Source organism: Gallus gallus, chromosome 3 (assembly GCF_016699485.2).
Source record: "Gallus gallus isolate bGalGal1 chromosome 3, bGalGal1.mat.broiler.GRCg7b, whole genome shotgun sequence".
In the NCBI taxonomy this organism is placed as follows: Eukaryota; Metazoa; Chordata; class Aves; order Galliformes; family Phasianidae; genus Gallus; species Gallus gallus.
In genome coordinates, this window is record NC_052534.1 from 82,585,042 (window position 1) to 82,602,116 (window position 17,075).

The 17,075-nt window shown below is 37.0% G+C and overlaps 1 protein-coding gene across 6 annotated transcripts in view; it reads right to left on the reverse strand.

Annotated features, from left to right (window-relative positions):
* Positions 1–17,075, reverse strand: part of COL19A1 (collagen type XIX alpha 1 chain) — a 189,861-nt gene that overhangs the window by 8,985 nt on the left and 163,801 nt on the right. For 5 of the 6 annotated variants that reach the window (XM_040697807.2, XM_040697808.2, XM_004940448.5 and 2 more), the window contains 9 exons: positions 13,787–13,831; positions 11,146–11,190; positions 10,984–11,046; positions 9,177–9,212; positions 8,978–9,022; positions 7,287–7,457; positions 6,477–6,543; positions 5,210–5,365; positions 224–301 (listed from right to left, as the gene is read on the reverse strand). In XM_040697807.2, the coding sequence (XP_040553741.1) occupies positions 224–301; positions 5,210–5,365; positions 6,477–6,543; positions 7,287–7,457; positions 8,978–9,022; positions 9,177–9,212; positions 10,984–11,046; positions 11,146–11,190; positions 13,787–13,831 (706 nt within the window). Of the gene's footprint in view, positions 1–223; positions 302–1,663; positions 4,373–5,209; positions 5,366–6,476; positions 6,544–7,286; positions 7,458–8,977; positions 9,023–9,176; positions 9,213–10,983; positions 11,047–11,145; positions 11,191–13,786; positions 13,832–17,075 lie in introns of those variants that run through there. The other variant, XM_040697809.2, reaches the window with a different exon arrangement.

The window sequence follows — 17,075 nt, forward strand, 5'->3', positions numbered from 1 at the left end:
AATTAGCACAGTCCCCTCCAGAGCACATGCAGTGTCCTTCCTGCAACACATCCCTGAATGTTAGCATCACAACAGCTCGTGCGCAAGAAAGCAGTTGTATCCGACCCCATGCTATAGCAAAATCAGAAGGAAATTCTCTGATGTAAAACTGGTGTGAGAACCAGGAGAAAGGCATGTTAGTTCACAAATAACAATAGCATAAAATAAATCTGCAGACTTGTACCTGCATGGCCAGGAGGTCCAGGATTACCAGGCAGTCCAATTCCAGGTTCACCTCTTTCCCCTTTCTGTCCTCTGTAACCTGCACAGAAAAGAGATATGAAAATAAAAGTGTCCTCTTATTATAAACAGTAATCCTTGTTGACAAGAAATTATCAAGACAAACATAATTGTGAAAACACCTACTTACTTCACTTTTTTTTTTTTTCCCCTGATACTAGCAATGTTTTCTGAGACACTTACTACATTCCTATATTCTTTCTGGAAAACATGAGCCTTTCTAGCTGTAACTGTTGCATCCTCTGCCTGAGGACCCTCACTATATTTACTAGTCCAACCTTTCCCAAAGATTTTAAGTTGCCTTAGAATTTTAAGTTACCTAAGACTGTATATTCTGCTCCAGTGTTATCTGTTTGATAATGTGATACAAGGCACCAACCAAAAGGACATCTGGATTCCAGACTGGAATCTTGAGCTGGAAGCTGTGTGCTTAGATATCCCCCTACATAAGAAGTTGTCTTTGGAGTTTGTGCAGATTATGGGTTCTCGCACAGAAAGCCTTCTTTGACCCAAGTATCTATACACTGTTAACATGATGTGATTGTGTTCCCTCCCAAACACCCCAGAATTTGGCATGTAAGGTGACAAAGAAGATTAATTTGCTAACTTCTGAACACACTCGGTATTAAATTTGCTTTGGTTCTGGGACCAGTCTATTTCCAGTGTCATATATGTCACACCTCTTGTGAAGAGATGTAGCTTAGTGTGAATTAAAAGAGAAGAAGCACAGCTGACCAGTCAGCATAGTGGCGTCAGTCCACCTGGTGTCTCATGAATGACCATGGGTGCCAGCAGATGAGAGGCAAAGGTTGTGCGTCAGTGTACTGCAGTCTATGCAACAGTGGTACTTTACATGGCAATCTAGAAGGAAACTATTTTAATTGCAGTGGGTACTGATTCATGTTTGGTACAACAGACACAATGCAAGAAGAAAGGTACACAGTACTCAAATCTTCTGTTAAATGCAGGCTTACTGCAGATTTTGGTAGCAGGTTGCATTCTGGATTTTGAGACGGTGCATCAAGTACCCTTTATCCTATCTCTCAGCACTCCACAGAGGAAAAACGTTAGGAAAGGCATGCAGGGTGACATGCACAACACAACAGATGGAAATAAAGTGTTTAAAAACACAGAGAAACAAACAAATCGTGCATTCTGGTTACTGAGTTGTGTTAAACAGAAGTGCGTAAGGCATATATGCACACAGGCTATAAAGACTCAGAAAAGCCAATATGAATGTGTTTGTACTCAGCTGTGACCCTTGATTTTCTCTTCAGTGACTGTTGTAGTGTTTATAACTATACCAAGTCGGTTGGTTTTGAAAACCTTGTGTAACACATAGTAGTGGCTACTGCTTGAGAAGCTCAATCACACAACCACAGGATCTATTGCATTTCCTATTTATTACAGATCTCTGTACTTCTTAATTAACAATAGATAATTACAGTACATTTCTCACTACAAACCCAGTTAATTGTAATTTTACAAAGTAGTGCTGTCACTAATCATTGTTTTGGAAAAAAGAGAGAAACCACATTTACGACGCATCACATTTACAAAGTCCACGATAACCATTACTATAGATATCTGACACAATGCAGTTGAAAAGGGATTGAGATAGATCAAAAGTTTCTGCAAACATCAATAGAATTCAAGACAATAAGGAAAAAAAATAGTACAAAGAGCGGCCTGCCTATGCAAACATTAGAACAAGGGTAGTGTAAACAATTACTGGCGGTATCAGAATACACATGCAAAGGTGTAGGTGGTACATACTGGCAGATGTTCTGTTGACACTGAAAGTTAATACAAAATTTCCAGGTATATTTTCTAAAAATAAGGCTTTATTTAACAAAATATAAGCATGTTAGTAAACAGGCCTGTACGTAAACAGTCTAACAATGCAATCTGTAACCTTAGCAGTAAAATATTGGATTTTAAATGAGGTATATTTGCTCAGAACTAGGTCCATGATTACTCTTCTAGAAGATAATATCACCTCCTCTCTGAGCTTAAAGTGATAAACTCATACATAGTTAAAGAAAAATATTACCAAACGCTTAAATTAGATTTTGATTTATTGTTTTTAACATAAAGGCACATGTCTATTTCTACTGGTAGAATTACAGTTCCAGTAAGAGAAACTGCTCAATTCAAAAGGTCTTAGCAAAGCCTTTCACTTAGGTTCCAAAAGTTTTGTTATAATTTCTGCAACACAAAAGTTGCACGTAAACATGTACCCAGAATGGGTAATATGGTAAACACTTGGTAGTAGTATGTAGCAAGGATGTATTTTAAGAGAGAAGCATTCTCCTTCTGCTCATAGATTGAGTGGTCACAGCTAAAATAGAGCTTTTGGTTCAATGATCTCTAACAGAACTACAGATTTGACAGTCAGAATGTCACTGCTGTAACATCCTCAGCTTTACTTGGAAACGATGCAAGTTTGTGTCTATGTGGTATGGGATCAAAAAGCCATCCCATTTAAACAGCTCCAAAAGTGTTCTAACTATGTTACTGAGACCTTGTTCTATAGATAGCTGAAACCAGCATGCCAGTATCTAGAGAAATCAGAGGTTTTTTGATACAAACATAAGCAAACACTAATGCGACATTGAACAATGTTTCTGAGCTATCCACAGTATTACACTGCACCAATACTCTGCATATCACTGCAATCTTTAAAGCAAAAAACTGCAAAGCAACCTTGCAGCTAAGAGGTAGCAACTGAATATCTAGTCAGAGTAAACCAAGTTAACTTAACCTCACAAAACAAAAAGCAGTTTACAGGAGGTAACAGTTTAAACCAGCACAGCTATTTCAGAAGAGTGACTGTGCCTGGACAACATCCACTACAAGGGGTTCATGATGTCAACCACAGTTTCTAAATGCTTCTGCCATACAAGTTAATAATTATATTAAAATACATACATTTTATAACAGGTGTCAACAATAAAGACAAGGAATTGTCACTATTTATCAGACAGTATTTTTCCGTCCTGAGTGGAGATGTTTGATTCCTTGGTGTTATTTTGATAGAAATAGTGAAGCTTAATTAGGTGGAGTGCTTCTTTTTGTTTGAGAAAAAGCACCATATTAACATAAAAGACAATATGTATCTCTGGGCTGCAAAACTCTCACAAGGAAGTTTTCTCTAAAGGACTGTAATTAACATACAATTAGGGTTTAAATATCCGATTAAATGGCTACAGTCAATGGAACAAGCTCCCGTGACACTGGGCCTCTCCAGGAAGTCTTGTCTGCTTCGTCCTTTGTGGCTGAAAATGAACTGAAATATGCAAGGATGCTTTTCAGTCCGCTCAGAGATTTGAAATTCTTTTAGCTATTGGTGCTACAATGACACGCACAGGCATTACTGGGAAACGCATGAACTATATTTGTAAGTGTGCTTCTCTCATGGTAAGCTCTCATTCATAGTGTAATGAGGAGGCAAGACAAATTTTTGGTTTTCTTTTCTTTTTGGCCATAGATATATCAAATATATCTTTTGATATATCAAATGGAAAAAAGTAATTTTCTTTTTATAAATACAGAAGAAGTATTATAAGAGAAGTAAATGCTTCTCACTTAGTTTAACTCTTAGTAATGTAAAAAGAGTATTAAGTATATTGATAAAAGAAATGGGAATTCTGTGTACTGTCTTTACTTAAGCATAAGGCACAAAAAAGCAGTTTTATTTTCTGTCTTTTTTCAAGTATAGCTATCATTACTCTTGATGCTCACTAGCTGGAAACGAAACCTAGTACAATGTTCTACTTCCCAGAAGCATCTGAGACTATTCACCACATACATTATCATTGATCAATCTGCCACTGACATTAAAGTATACTGTTTATGGTGATCTGAATATTCAGTTAATGATGAAGTCAGTGTTGTAAGATTCTAAGCCTTCTACTGTTTTCCTTGATCCTTTATTCTTGTTCTTCTCATTCTGAGCTTCTGTCAGGGGTTTGCGCTTATGAATGTTAGTAAGTCCTTATTCTTCTGATAGCTTTAGGATCCACACATCTTCAGTTTTGCTTTCATGTTCTTCATTCCAGACTGACTTGCTCTGACTCCAGAGCAGACCAAACTAACAAAAGATAATAATAAAGAACTACCTACAGATAAACTGCAATTTACATATTGCCCACAAAATATTATTAATCTGTAAATTATTTTTTTTTATTCTGTTTTTCTCTTTCTTTTAATCTCAGATAGGCTGAGCCTTCAGTAGAACACAGCTATGATGATATTGGATTCCTTGAAGCTAAGTTTGCAGTGAAGGACAGTTCAGTGGAATGAGAGTCCTATACTGTCTTGCCTGACTGCATTGCATTCTACAAATTACCATTTGGGGCAGAATGAAAACCTGATCACTCTGAAATTGATTTGTGAAAATAGATTACTTCACAGTAAGAAGGATGTATGTTGTAATATTTCAGTTTTCATGGTTTCTTACAGAACAGTAATTGCCTTCAATTTTTCCTCCCTTGTGCTGTTTCAGGATCAGAGCTGAAAGCACTCGGATATCAAATTTTGTTTCTTAAATTAAATGGTCTCTCAGTATGAAATATAATGTAAATAGTTACAACAGAGTGCTGGCTTATTGTTTCTGATGTGTTCAACTATTTTGGAGAGAAAATAACTTCTGCACTACTCCAAGATATCTGCCAGTTTTAGACATCTGTCGGTGATTAACTCTATCATTTATTAGAATAAAATGCACTGATTAGGAGTTTTAAATCAGTAAAATCCACACATTTACTATGGGTTAATACTTAGATCTAGTCTGGAAAAAAAATAAGTACAGTTTTAAAAGTTAATCATTAGAAAGCTAGGTAGGTAATCTTGGCTTATTTAATAATCATTAGCAAGTGTATAAAGATTTCAAGATATAATTTGTGAGGCCATTATTTGGAATTCCTACCTTGAAGCCCACGTTCCCCAGGTGGTCCTGGTAAACCATCCTTTCCTGGGGGCCCTGGTAAACCATCTTTTCCTGGGGGTCCTGGTTTCCCATGAGCTTGGGAGGCGAGCAATGCAGCAGGCAACTTCAACTGGGACATAAACTGAGCCATCCTTTCTTCAATAACAAAGGACACAAGAAAAAAAATGGTAAGAAATCTGTTCACAAAATACATGAAAATAAATCATTCCCAAAGATCCAGACAAGTAAATTTCTGGAAGTAAGATGTTTAATCCTTCTAAATGTCAATAGTTCAGGGTATTAAATGCTCCAGTAAGTACCAGGATCTTCAGTTCCAACTGACTTCATATTTGAGTTCTCACCCTTTGCAATAATCTCAATGAATTTGCACAAAATTTGTACTGTACTCTATTGATGTGGTTCAGTATCTTAAAGACTCCTAACTTCTGTTTGTGGAAGTACTTAAAACACATGAAGACAGAATAATTAGCATTTAACATCCCTACGACAGAGTATCTTTACAAATCATATTAAACCCCGAAGTAGAACTCAAGTAACATGAACAGTTACTGGGACAAGCTTAAACCCTAGAAATAGTTGTAAAAACAAATAAACAAAACAACAACAACAACAAAAAGAAAACAACTCAGCAAACATTACTACTGCAGAGATTTCAGCATAAACAGCATGAACTGTTCATACTCATGGAAGAAAGCATGCTTGCTAGCATTTTAGTGCTCCTTAGATGTAGACCTTCATAGTTAATCTGGAAACTTAACTAAGCATTCCACGCCTGACCTGGCATTTACTCTGGTGGAATTTTAAGATTTAAGATCAGAATTTCAGTGAAAAAAAGAGTGGGGGTATCAAACGAAGAAAAACAAAGTAAGGTGCCAGAAAACAGACAAAGTGAAACAAAGCCAAAACCAGGAAATTTGTGGCACCAGGTAATGAGGTGTACAAAATGGAATACATACCAACTTTAGCTGGAGTGGCACACGCTTATCTTTGATAGCAAGCTATCTTTTAATGCTAATCTTTTACATAAGGAAGCACTGGGTAACATATTTCAACTTATAATAGTTTGAACATAACTGTACTAAATAGACAAACAGCAGCTAAGCATACCTATAGCAACTCAGCAAGTACTATGTACCATGTAAGTTACATGATATAAAGAAATGTATATAAAAGTTATTGGAAAGTAAAAACATTTAGAATGGAATTTAACATTTGCATCTAGCTACATAAGACTTTTTTGTCTTACCTTCAAAAACCTTAAGAACCTCTTGTTTGATATATTTTTTTAGTTCTTCAAGTGAACCTGTATCAGTCTGATGAGGAAACAAAAAGGAGATATATATTGGAAGATACAAGCAGAGAACACTATATGATGCTACAAAAATAATAACTAAAAAAAAAAAAAAAGCTGAAATCAGCCCTAAGCTAAAATGATATATTAAGCTAAAATTAAACATGCTAAAATTTACTTCACTCACTTAGGTACAAAGTTGACTTTACTGCAAATAAATTATAATATTATAAAGGCCCTCACTTATGTGGATGACCAGCATGTATGTGTTATGAAAGTAATTTGCATAAAACCATAAGGAAGCCCAGTGACATTTCTATACTTCATTGGCCTTTTGTATAACATTTGTCAACTTCTCACTCCCACTGTGACCACTTTCACACAGAGCCAATGAAATAAAACTGTATCACAGGACCAGTAATTTAGTTCGAAAAGGTTTATAGAGCTTTATTCCATCTGACTCAGGACCTCATCTGAAATGAATTCAGCACATCTTTGCATACGTGTGCTTACGTGGAGACACACCAAAGTATATACAGCTGACAGGAAGCACTTCATTGTCTTTTCAAATGCCAGTTTCTGTTACTGAGAATCACATTTGCCTGCCTATTTTTCTTTGGCATTTGCAAATATTAATCATCTCAGAGATATCTTAGTTTTTACGACAATGTAGCACTGCTTGATTGAATTCCCACTGCTCAACACATGCTATCTTCATCTCTTCTGGCTACACAAGCAACTAACAAAAGCTTTTGATTTTCTTACCAGGAAACCTGGGGGGCCTGGTGAACCTGGAGGACCTTGATGACCTGGTGATCCTGGATGGCCTCTGTCTCCTGGTGGCCCAATAGGCCCCATGGCCCCCTTTTCTCCTGATGGGCCAGGCCTCCCTCTTTCACCTTGTGGACCTTTGTCTCCTGGAATACCCTGATCTCCCTGAGTGAAATAAAAGCATAAAGAAAACCACTGCACACACTGGAACTAACTGGGAAGAACTGCCAAGAATCCTGAAGAGTAACATTTTTCTTATTCAGCAATTGATTTTTATTAGACAAATCATGCAGTGGATCTGATTTACAGGCTGATCCTTGTCTCTGAAAACACAGCAAGTAATGTTTTGTTTTCTTGCACTTCTAATGTTGAAGCCAATGACAAAATGTAGCTTGACCCTGCAACCCAGTTTTCAAGTAGAGCATTTTGGTGGGTAACATTTATAGACCTCATACGTGTAGAGATGTCAAGTATGGTACAGGCAGAATTTGGGTGCTCAAATTCTTCCAGGCATAAGGTATCAGTTTTTTTTTTTTCCCCCTTCAAATTTCCCTAGATGCATAATATTTTATTTTTGCCTGTATTCAGACCTATTAATCAAAGAAACAACAGATACACGCATGCACTTTAGATGAGTAACTTCTCTGCAAATAAAATACACTAAATGTTGATGCTCTGGCTAGCTTCTATCATGGGCTGAGATGTAATTTAAATTTGTTTTATTTGCAATGAATTAAATCTTTTAGAAGGGCTTAATATATTAGCTGTTAGTTCACTGAGCTATATTTGTGGAGAAGAGTGCAGCAAGTCATGCATTCACATTGTTAACAAACAGCTGACAGCTCTTATGGGTCACTGGTTGTCCTTGCTGCATCACTTAAGCTAATGTCAAGTTCCACCATCAGGAGCAAACAGCACTAGGAATTGCCTGCATTATTACAAGATAAATCTAGAATCTACATTTATGAGGAGTAAATAAATGGAATTAATTGGATTTTTAATCTACAGCAAGTACTGGTAAACCTTATTCATATCTGAAAGATCACTAACTGATAAAATGATAAAAGTGTAGTTACAGTCACAAGTTGTATTTATATGACACGCTAAGACTGAAAAGAAAAAAAAGATGGAGAGAAAGGTAAGGATGAAAGCAGGGCTTATCTACCATTTTTATCACCCATCTGTCCTCCAAATCAGTACTATTTCCAGTGAATCAGAGCTTACTAATGGCTATAAATAAGCTTTTCTACAAAGACCACTGTCACTTGGGTTGCTTTATTGCATTAACTGAAATCGTAACATTCCCTACTGCCTGCTGTGACAAGCTTGTTTAATGTAATACTTGGTCATGTGTTTGTGACATGCAAAGATCCCAGGGATGAAATGAGGAAAGCTTTATAACTTTCAAAGTTTGACTGCATCACAAAGGGATTATCTACTTTTTAGCTTTCATCAACAATTTACACTGTCCAGGTCATCTGCATTAGAAGGTCTATAAAGGTGTTTTTCTCTAAATGCAGAAAGCAATTCAATTTCTCACAGTGGTCCCTGGGATGTTCATTGTCTAAAAGATCACCTATGGTTCACAGGAAATTAATTTGTTGGTTGTGACTGTAAAATATGTGCTAATGAGGTGTTTGGATACTCAGATAAAAGGAAAGAAACCATTAAAACAAGGGACTTACACGTTCTCCTTTGGGCCCTCGGTCCCCTGGTCTCCCCACAGCACCCTGAAAAATTGTTTATGAAAGAGATTAAATATATTGCTTAAAGGCTTTGTTGTGTGTTTATCTATCAGCTGAATTGAAAACAACTGCTAGGATTAACAGCTGCATTATCTGTGAACAATTAAATATGCCAAAATGAAAAAGCAGGGTTTCCTACCGGAGGACCTGGCAGTCCATCTTTTCCATTGATTCCCTATTAAAAAAAAACAACCATATTTTAATAATTATTTACATGCATTTTGAAAACAAAGTGTAAAGCTCACTGGTTAGAGATGGTATCAGTAAACATTCTAAAGCTGCAGTCAGAAGTTTGCATGGTTACAGTGTTGAAACACCCACAGTCTTCAGGAATGTGCAACAAAAAAGCTTGGGGCCATGCTGGACTGCAAGCAGATTACATTTGAACTGAGAGTGCAGTGCAAAAAATATCTTCAGTGACAAGATGTGTATCAATTATAATGAACGTGCAACTTTAAATTACCAGATACAGTGAAATTCTGCAAACATGTGGAATATGGAGCTGTACAGGTACTCTACAAGTCCTAGTTCATTATACAACCACAGAAGAGATTCATCGTATGGTAGGCATTAGCCCTAAATGCCCTATTAGCCCCTGCTGTTATACAGAGATTAGACCTCAACAGTAAGTGTCCAGATCTATTCATTGGTCATTAGGACTTGTGACATGCCACAGCTTCCACCTGTGGTCAAAGCATTTTTTCCTGCCCTAAAGAGAGTGGTCTTAATCATAATGCCCACTGGAAGTAGTCTCAGGCTCATGTTTTTCTCCAGCCTGGAACATGACATATGTCTCAGAATGTGCTGGGTGGCATGGGCCAAATAACATCACAGTGTAATTTAACAATTGCTCAACACCAGGTAAGTGCAAGATAAATGCTCTGTCACTATTTATTTTCCTGGGATATACAAGGCCAGAACCTGCATACACAGAAAACTTAGTGCTATTTTGCAGAGTGAAAAAGAAGACTTGGATAAGCAAAGGAATCAGCAATATTTTATTCCCTTTCATACTGCAAAGCATGGTTTTGCATGATTAAGGTCACTGTGGACCCGCATCCCTTGCTGGTGAGTCCATGGCCCCATCTTGTTCCTGCCCTCAGCTCAGTCACTTTCTCTTGCAGAGCAGCTTACTCTTGTAGCATCCTGACAGAGCTCATGAAAGTAGGCACTTTAAAATTTTATTAGTGATACAGATTTTCAAGCTGTTCCTTAAATTGGGCCAGTTTGCTGCAGAAATTACAGAAATTGTCTCTTTCAAGATGGAAGAATTGTGTGGAGATATGGTAATAAACCAGAATGGTGTACTTCTCATGCTTGTCAATGCAGCACCGCGCTCAGGGGGAGATAGTTTTGAGCTATCCTAGCTGAACTATTTCTAGAATATGAACGAGGCTGTTTTAAACTAGCTCGGACAGTGCTACAATACACTGCTGACAACATGGCATTTTAGATAAAGAGGTCAGATCAAACATATCCTCAGAGAATAGTATGTGCTTCAGACATCATGTTGCATTACCAGTAGAGGAACACAGAACAGTAATGTGTATACAGAGTCATGAAGCCAATAGTTCTCTGCATAATTGAAACCATGAATGAGTTTTGTTGCCCTATACTCAAGAGACTGTGCTGAGCTCCTGGGTTAATACTCTCATTCTGAAAAACTACTAAAGGCACCTTCAAATCAACAGGATCCAAGTGACATTCAAAATGATCTCAGTTACCTCCGAAGGATCACAGTAACATCGGCTATTAAAACATAAACACATCACACTTCTATATGAAAAGAATTCTTGACTGGATGGTTATATTGAGCACTGTTTCTCTGGAATGTTCTTCTTAAGTTATCAAGCCCAATACAAAGCAGGATGTGAACTAATTTCTTTTGAAACTTCTCATAAATTAAGATGCATGTTTTCTTAATGAAAGTAGATAAAATTGCTTACTGGTTTTCCCTGTGGTCCTTCTGGCCCTGGGAAGCCTGTATCTCCTATAGGTCCTCTTTCACCCTAAGAAAACACAAATGAGCCTGCATGTAAAATCCTGCATCCAATACTCAGTATATTTTTGTATTAGCACAGTAGTCTAGAACTCAAATCTGTACTTACAGGTTCTCCTGGCAGCCCTGGGGACCCTGGGGATCCTGGCTTTCCCTGCAAGAAGAGAACATTAGAAATTCACATTACTATGAAGTAAAACATCAATTTCTCTTTGGTCAAAATTAAGACAGGATACACATTTGAGTGAAATGCTCATGTTACAGCTCAATCAATGCTTTAAAAGGGGAAAAAAAATCTTCAAAAAAGGCTTTGTTATTGATTTCATTTCTGTTGTAAATTTTTCTTTATGCTCCTTTTAAGTCACTTTAATTGTGGTTTTAAGTTCAGCCTGACAGTGCTCAGAATCCTTTCTCATTTCATTATTTAAATGGTGATTTCAAATGTCTTTAGTTTTTCAAATGCTGCTTCCTTGCTTTTAACAACCTTGCTATCCTGCTCTTTAGCATTATACAGGAATGAGGTAATTACACAAATATCATAAAAGTAAACTGAAGAGACTGAACTTTTTTTTTTTTTTTTTTTTTGTCTTTAAAGATGAAAAACTGCAGGAAAAGGAACTGTAAAAAGGCATCAAACAAAAAAGTGACTGAAAGGCAAAAGGAGGCTGCCCCAACCGACAGTGGCCTTCTGCCTTTGGTGCTACTAGAAGGAGGTCATCCTATTTTTCTAACTGCTATGTATCACACGTAACTTAGTACTCCACACATGGCAGCTTTCTTCTCAGCACTCTTACACAGTTGCTGACTGTATTTGAGAATTTAGCCTCTGTGACATGTCCTGGAGCAACATTCATCCAGTTTTATTTGTGTCAACTGAAGTTATCATTAGCTACCGCTCACTCTGCTTCAGCAGTCCTTTATCTCTCTCAGCATCAGTACTGCTGCCCCAAGGACATTACTAATCACACAGTTTAGGTTGGGACACCATTCAGGTCTTGACATGTATATTAGTGGTGGACAGCTCCCTGCTATTCCAACCGCGTGTGATTTGAAGAAGAAATTAACAGACTTATTTGTAGGAAGAGAGGATAACTCATATTGGAAGAAACCTCTGGAAGCCATTTAGTCAAAGCTCCTGCTCAAAATGGGAGTCAGCAATTAAATCAGATTGGCCTATTCAGCCTCAGACACAAATCTCAACCCATATTTCCTGGAAATATCTTTTCACCAAACCATCTCTACAAGTGGAGAATCTAACACATCAACACCAATGACAAATTCAGTATCGATGTGACTTGCTGTGGAAATAAGCATTTGTGGCAATTCTTTGCGGACTCTCAGTCCAAGCTTCTCCAATAATCCTACTCAGCAAAAAGCCAAAGCTAAGATGAGATATTTATATTCCCAAATGGAGACAAGTGTTCTCAAATATCTAGGGAATAACATTAGCGAAGGAGGACAAATTCTCTTCCAGTAGGATGTCAGACTACTGGAATACCGCTAAAAAAATACTGCCTCTCATAAATCTATTAACTTGCTTAATAGAACTGCTTAGCATAAAATGCTAAAGCAAATAATTTCTTTTCAATGGATCTTACTAGAGTTAAATGTAAGCAACAGAATGCAACTTCATCAGTGATGAAAGGAAGTCAATAACTATTTCACATCCAACTAGAATAGAAAGCAACAACAGTAAGACCTGAAACATATCCAGTGGGAAATACACAGGGAATTAACAATTATGATGAGCCTAACTAGCTATTGCATTATTGATTCACAGTGTATATATAATACATTACAGAGCAACAAACTTTGAAACTCTTACACGGGCTATAAAACTCAGAGAAATATTTATCTTCTTCCTTTAAATGTGAGTTTTTACCTTCTTTTAGGAGAACTTAACTACATTAAGCTACTTAAGCTAATGTTTTCTCTTAGAAATCACAGGAAATATACTAAATTAGGGGGTAATGGAAATGGGAGTGCATAGATACAGACTTCTCTTTATTTCATGAAACACATTTATAATTTAAATGCAACTCTTGAATGGATTGGTAGCCGTCCAAATTTAATAATAAATGTATTTGAATATAAATTGCTTCATACTGCCTCCTGAAATATGAATATATATACATTTATTAAAGTGTGAATGCAATCTAAAGAAAATTTGTCTTTATTTCCTTTAGGAACACAAATGAACAATTATAATTTCAATTTATCATTTGTTACATTTACTTTCACCTACAACAAAGCTTCAGAATGACTTTCAGAAACTTCTTGAATACAACATGTAAATAACTATCAAAGTATGTCCCTTAAAGCAAATGTTTGATTGATTTGATATGCAGATTGTTCTGGATTGCATTAACTAATGTTCTTATTTTTTCTTTGTGACAGAAAAATGCCTGGAAATTTATGTATGCCCAGGAACACAGAAAATGACTTTATAATTAATCTCTATAAAGCTGAGGCAATGAGAAGAATCTTTCATAAATTAGAATATGCAACTTCAAACTCAAGCTTTATCATGTATTCACTCAATTTCCTCCTGTCATTTTAATAATAATACGAACCCTCAGAAGACTTAAAATTCTAATTCTTTTAGGAAAAATATGTCATTTTCATATCTGCCTATAAGGCACTTGTTAAGAACTCCCAGAAACAATGAGTAAGATTACAGCTAAGCACCTTGCTTGACTTTTTTTCAGGTTCTTATAACAAAATGAGATTTCTTTAATGAATATACGTACTGGTATCCCTGCTGCTCCTGGAGTGCCAGCTGGTCCACGGTCACCCTGAAGAAAAGATTAATCATTATTTAAATGGTAACACTGAAAACAGGAGTTTGTTCATGGATCCTGATTAAAAACTTAGGAAGAATTATGCAGTGAGCTGAAATTGAGGACAAGAGCTAGGCTCTGCTAAACGCTAGCATTTAGCTCTGACACTGACTCATTTTACAGACTTGAGCAAGTAACATAAATCCTTTGTTAGGTTCCCTTGTCATAACTTACACCTCATCCTTTACATTCTGTTTGAGGCCTTCCTTGAAAAGGGATGATTTATCTGAGGCTTTCTAAGTAATAATCATTTGTAGTCTTGACAATGACCAAAATTAACACATTGTAATTCACTATCCTATCAAGATCCCCCTATTTAAGATACACCTTTTAAAGAAACTTTCCCCTTCCTGCTATGCACTTGGCCATTTGCTGCAACTCAGTATCCTTGGTTTGCTTGTGCTGTGGTCTTTTAAGCACAAAGTTTCCTTTATCACAGAGATACTTTCATCAATAATTTAAGCTAAGGTAACTGATTTTGTGCTGGAGTTGATGAGATGTGAGTGCAAATTCATCTTTATCTCCTGTGAAGAATATAACTCAAAGCAGATGGATGGAGCTGACCAGAGGTGAAACGCTACAGCAAGATTTACCGTATCCCATTGCCGACATGCATCAATCTGTAAAAACGCATTCTGCTAGCATAACATTGGTTAAAAATGTAAGAAGATCAGGCCCCAGGTTTCTATAATCATGTCAGGAAAGCCCTGACACAGCTGAAGCCAAACAAACAGGAGAATATTTTTTGAGCTGAGTTTATGTTACCCAGAGCTGTTCTGCAGAAGCTCTGCCAGCATAGCTATAGTCACATTGTTTTGTGTAGAAAAGCTTGAGGAGATGTTTTGTATCATTCTCATCTTTTTGTTCAGGTAATAGAACAATAATGCTTGTAATTGGAAACACAACTACATTATAAAGAGCATAGAGAGAAGACAAGTTAATGCCTATAAACAGTTTTGAGAGCTTCACATCAATTCTAGGTAACAATAACTTCTCCAAGTTTTTTTAAACCAGTTATGCAGCACTAGACTAAGAAATACAGTGCAGGACAGTTCAAGACAGATGAATACAAATTCTGTTCTCCTTTTACGTTTAGGGTTTTCAGACCTCATGACAACAGCAAGGAACATATTTAAAATCTTGCCACCTATTATGTTTGTGACAGAACAACAGCAGTGCTAAAAACTTGACACTGTCCACATAACACCTAACTCTGAACCAAATAAATTGAACCTGGCTGAGGAGCCAGAGGCTGGCTGCCAGTTTCCCTGCACTGGCAACTGGGAGTAACCCCTGCAAATTAGGAGTGCTCTCCAATTTGCTTACCAAGCAAAAACTGCTTACCAAAGGGGTTAGTTAATGTAAAGTGCATGGCCTTGCAGAGTACATTCGCTCTGACACACTGCCCATGTAATAAAGCAGCTCAGAGCAGTATCACCAAATGAAACCAAACCAAAACAGATGAGACCTTGGGTCCAGAGGGAGAAGCTTGCTCAACCTCTCTTGCTCAAAAGACAAAGAGAAGTCACTCAAAACAAATTTCCCTCTCAGTGAGAAATCTATGAGCACCTTTAGAGTAATCAAGTACTTGAGGCACTTAGCAGGGCTTATTGGCTTCAGCAGTGCCTCCATGCTGCGTGGTGATTCTGTACGCAGAATTTATATACGCAGTGGGGTTCATTAGATGCTGGCATTGTGTGAGAGTTAAGCTAGAAAATCTCAGCACTTCCACTGAACTTTTTTCCCCTGACCCTGACTGCGTTTAGCAATGTGACGCAGAGCACAACTGCAAAATCACTGTGTCAGCATAGCTGAGGGAAGGCTAATTTTATCCTGAGGATACAAACGTTTTCAGCCAGTTCATGACTTTATCACAAAACTACAGCTGGCACTGTCTGTGCAATAAGGCATTCTATTGCATTGATGTATCTTGTAGCTCCAAATTAAAAGCCAGCATGCACTGAACTGTTGGGAATGGCAGGCAGACTCTTGGATTCTGTTAATTTATTTGCACCAGAAGTGTCGAATTCAGACTAAATTTAGTTAAAGAAAGGATACTTTGGCTTTGGGAAATGGCCAAGCACTCACTTAGTTTGTTTGTACAACCCGTTCTGTTACATTTACCCTTTATTTAATTCTTGTCCCCATTTTGTCTCTGTTAGGTCTGTAATACCTCCCTGTGTTTGTTCATGCTAAAATTAGATTGTCCATAATAATAGAGCAAGAATTATCTAATTTAAACACCTAGTGTAGACACCTACCTTGGTTCGTTATCCTATAATCTCTGCAGAAGTAGTTGTAATACACAGTAGTAGTATGGAGAAACTTTTGATTTATATGGCTTTGACGAAAAATGTCACAGTAAACTATTTTTTGTATAAAGCATGAAATTCCTAAAATCTGAGTCAGTGTTTGAATTGCAAAAAGATTACTATTTCTTCTTATACTTAAAAGATATAGGCAAAATCAAAACAAAGTGTTTCCACTCACAGAAAACATATTTTCAGGGCTTCTTTATTTCTCTGGTGGACTGTTTATGCTTAGCCATATGGAAATGAAAACAAAAAGCTTAAATTTTTTAGCATTTCATAATAACCTTTACTTTAAGTTTGTATCAGCTTCCATAAGTGATAGGTGAAAGGCTGAAGCATCACCAGCTCAAGGAAAAGGTGATTTCCTAGGACCAGAATGCACACTTGAGCAAGAGGAAGGTTCTGGAGATTGTGACACAGTTCAGGATGAACTATGGTGGCTTCATACAGGCAGTGCAGTAAGAAAAGTAAAACAGAAACAAGGGGCCTTTTTAGAATAACGAGCGATAGTCCTGAGAAATCAGTTTTGCCCTTGCCTTCACAAGGCCTTCATATCAAACACTGTAGGGAATAGGGAATCAGTCTCTTCTTCTATTTCTAGCATTTCCTCTATCTTTATACTCAGCTGAAATAGTCCTTTTGTTGTTGCTGTTTGGAAGTTTTACACATACTTGGTTTAGACTAATTCAGGTACAAATTTCGATTCAGATCTATAGCTATGGCTGAAGCATTAAAACAAGCAGACAGACTCTAAGCATAAGATGGTGCTCAGGAGAGAACATAAATTAGAGACATGCTACAAGGTTTTCTACACACATTTCTATTTGTGGGAATTTTATATTGGGTGAGTAAATGATTTAGATGTACATTTAAGGAAAAAAAACAAT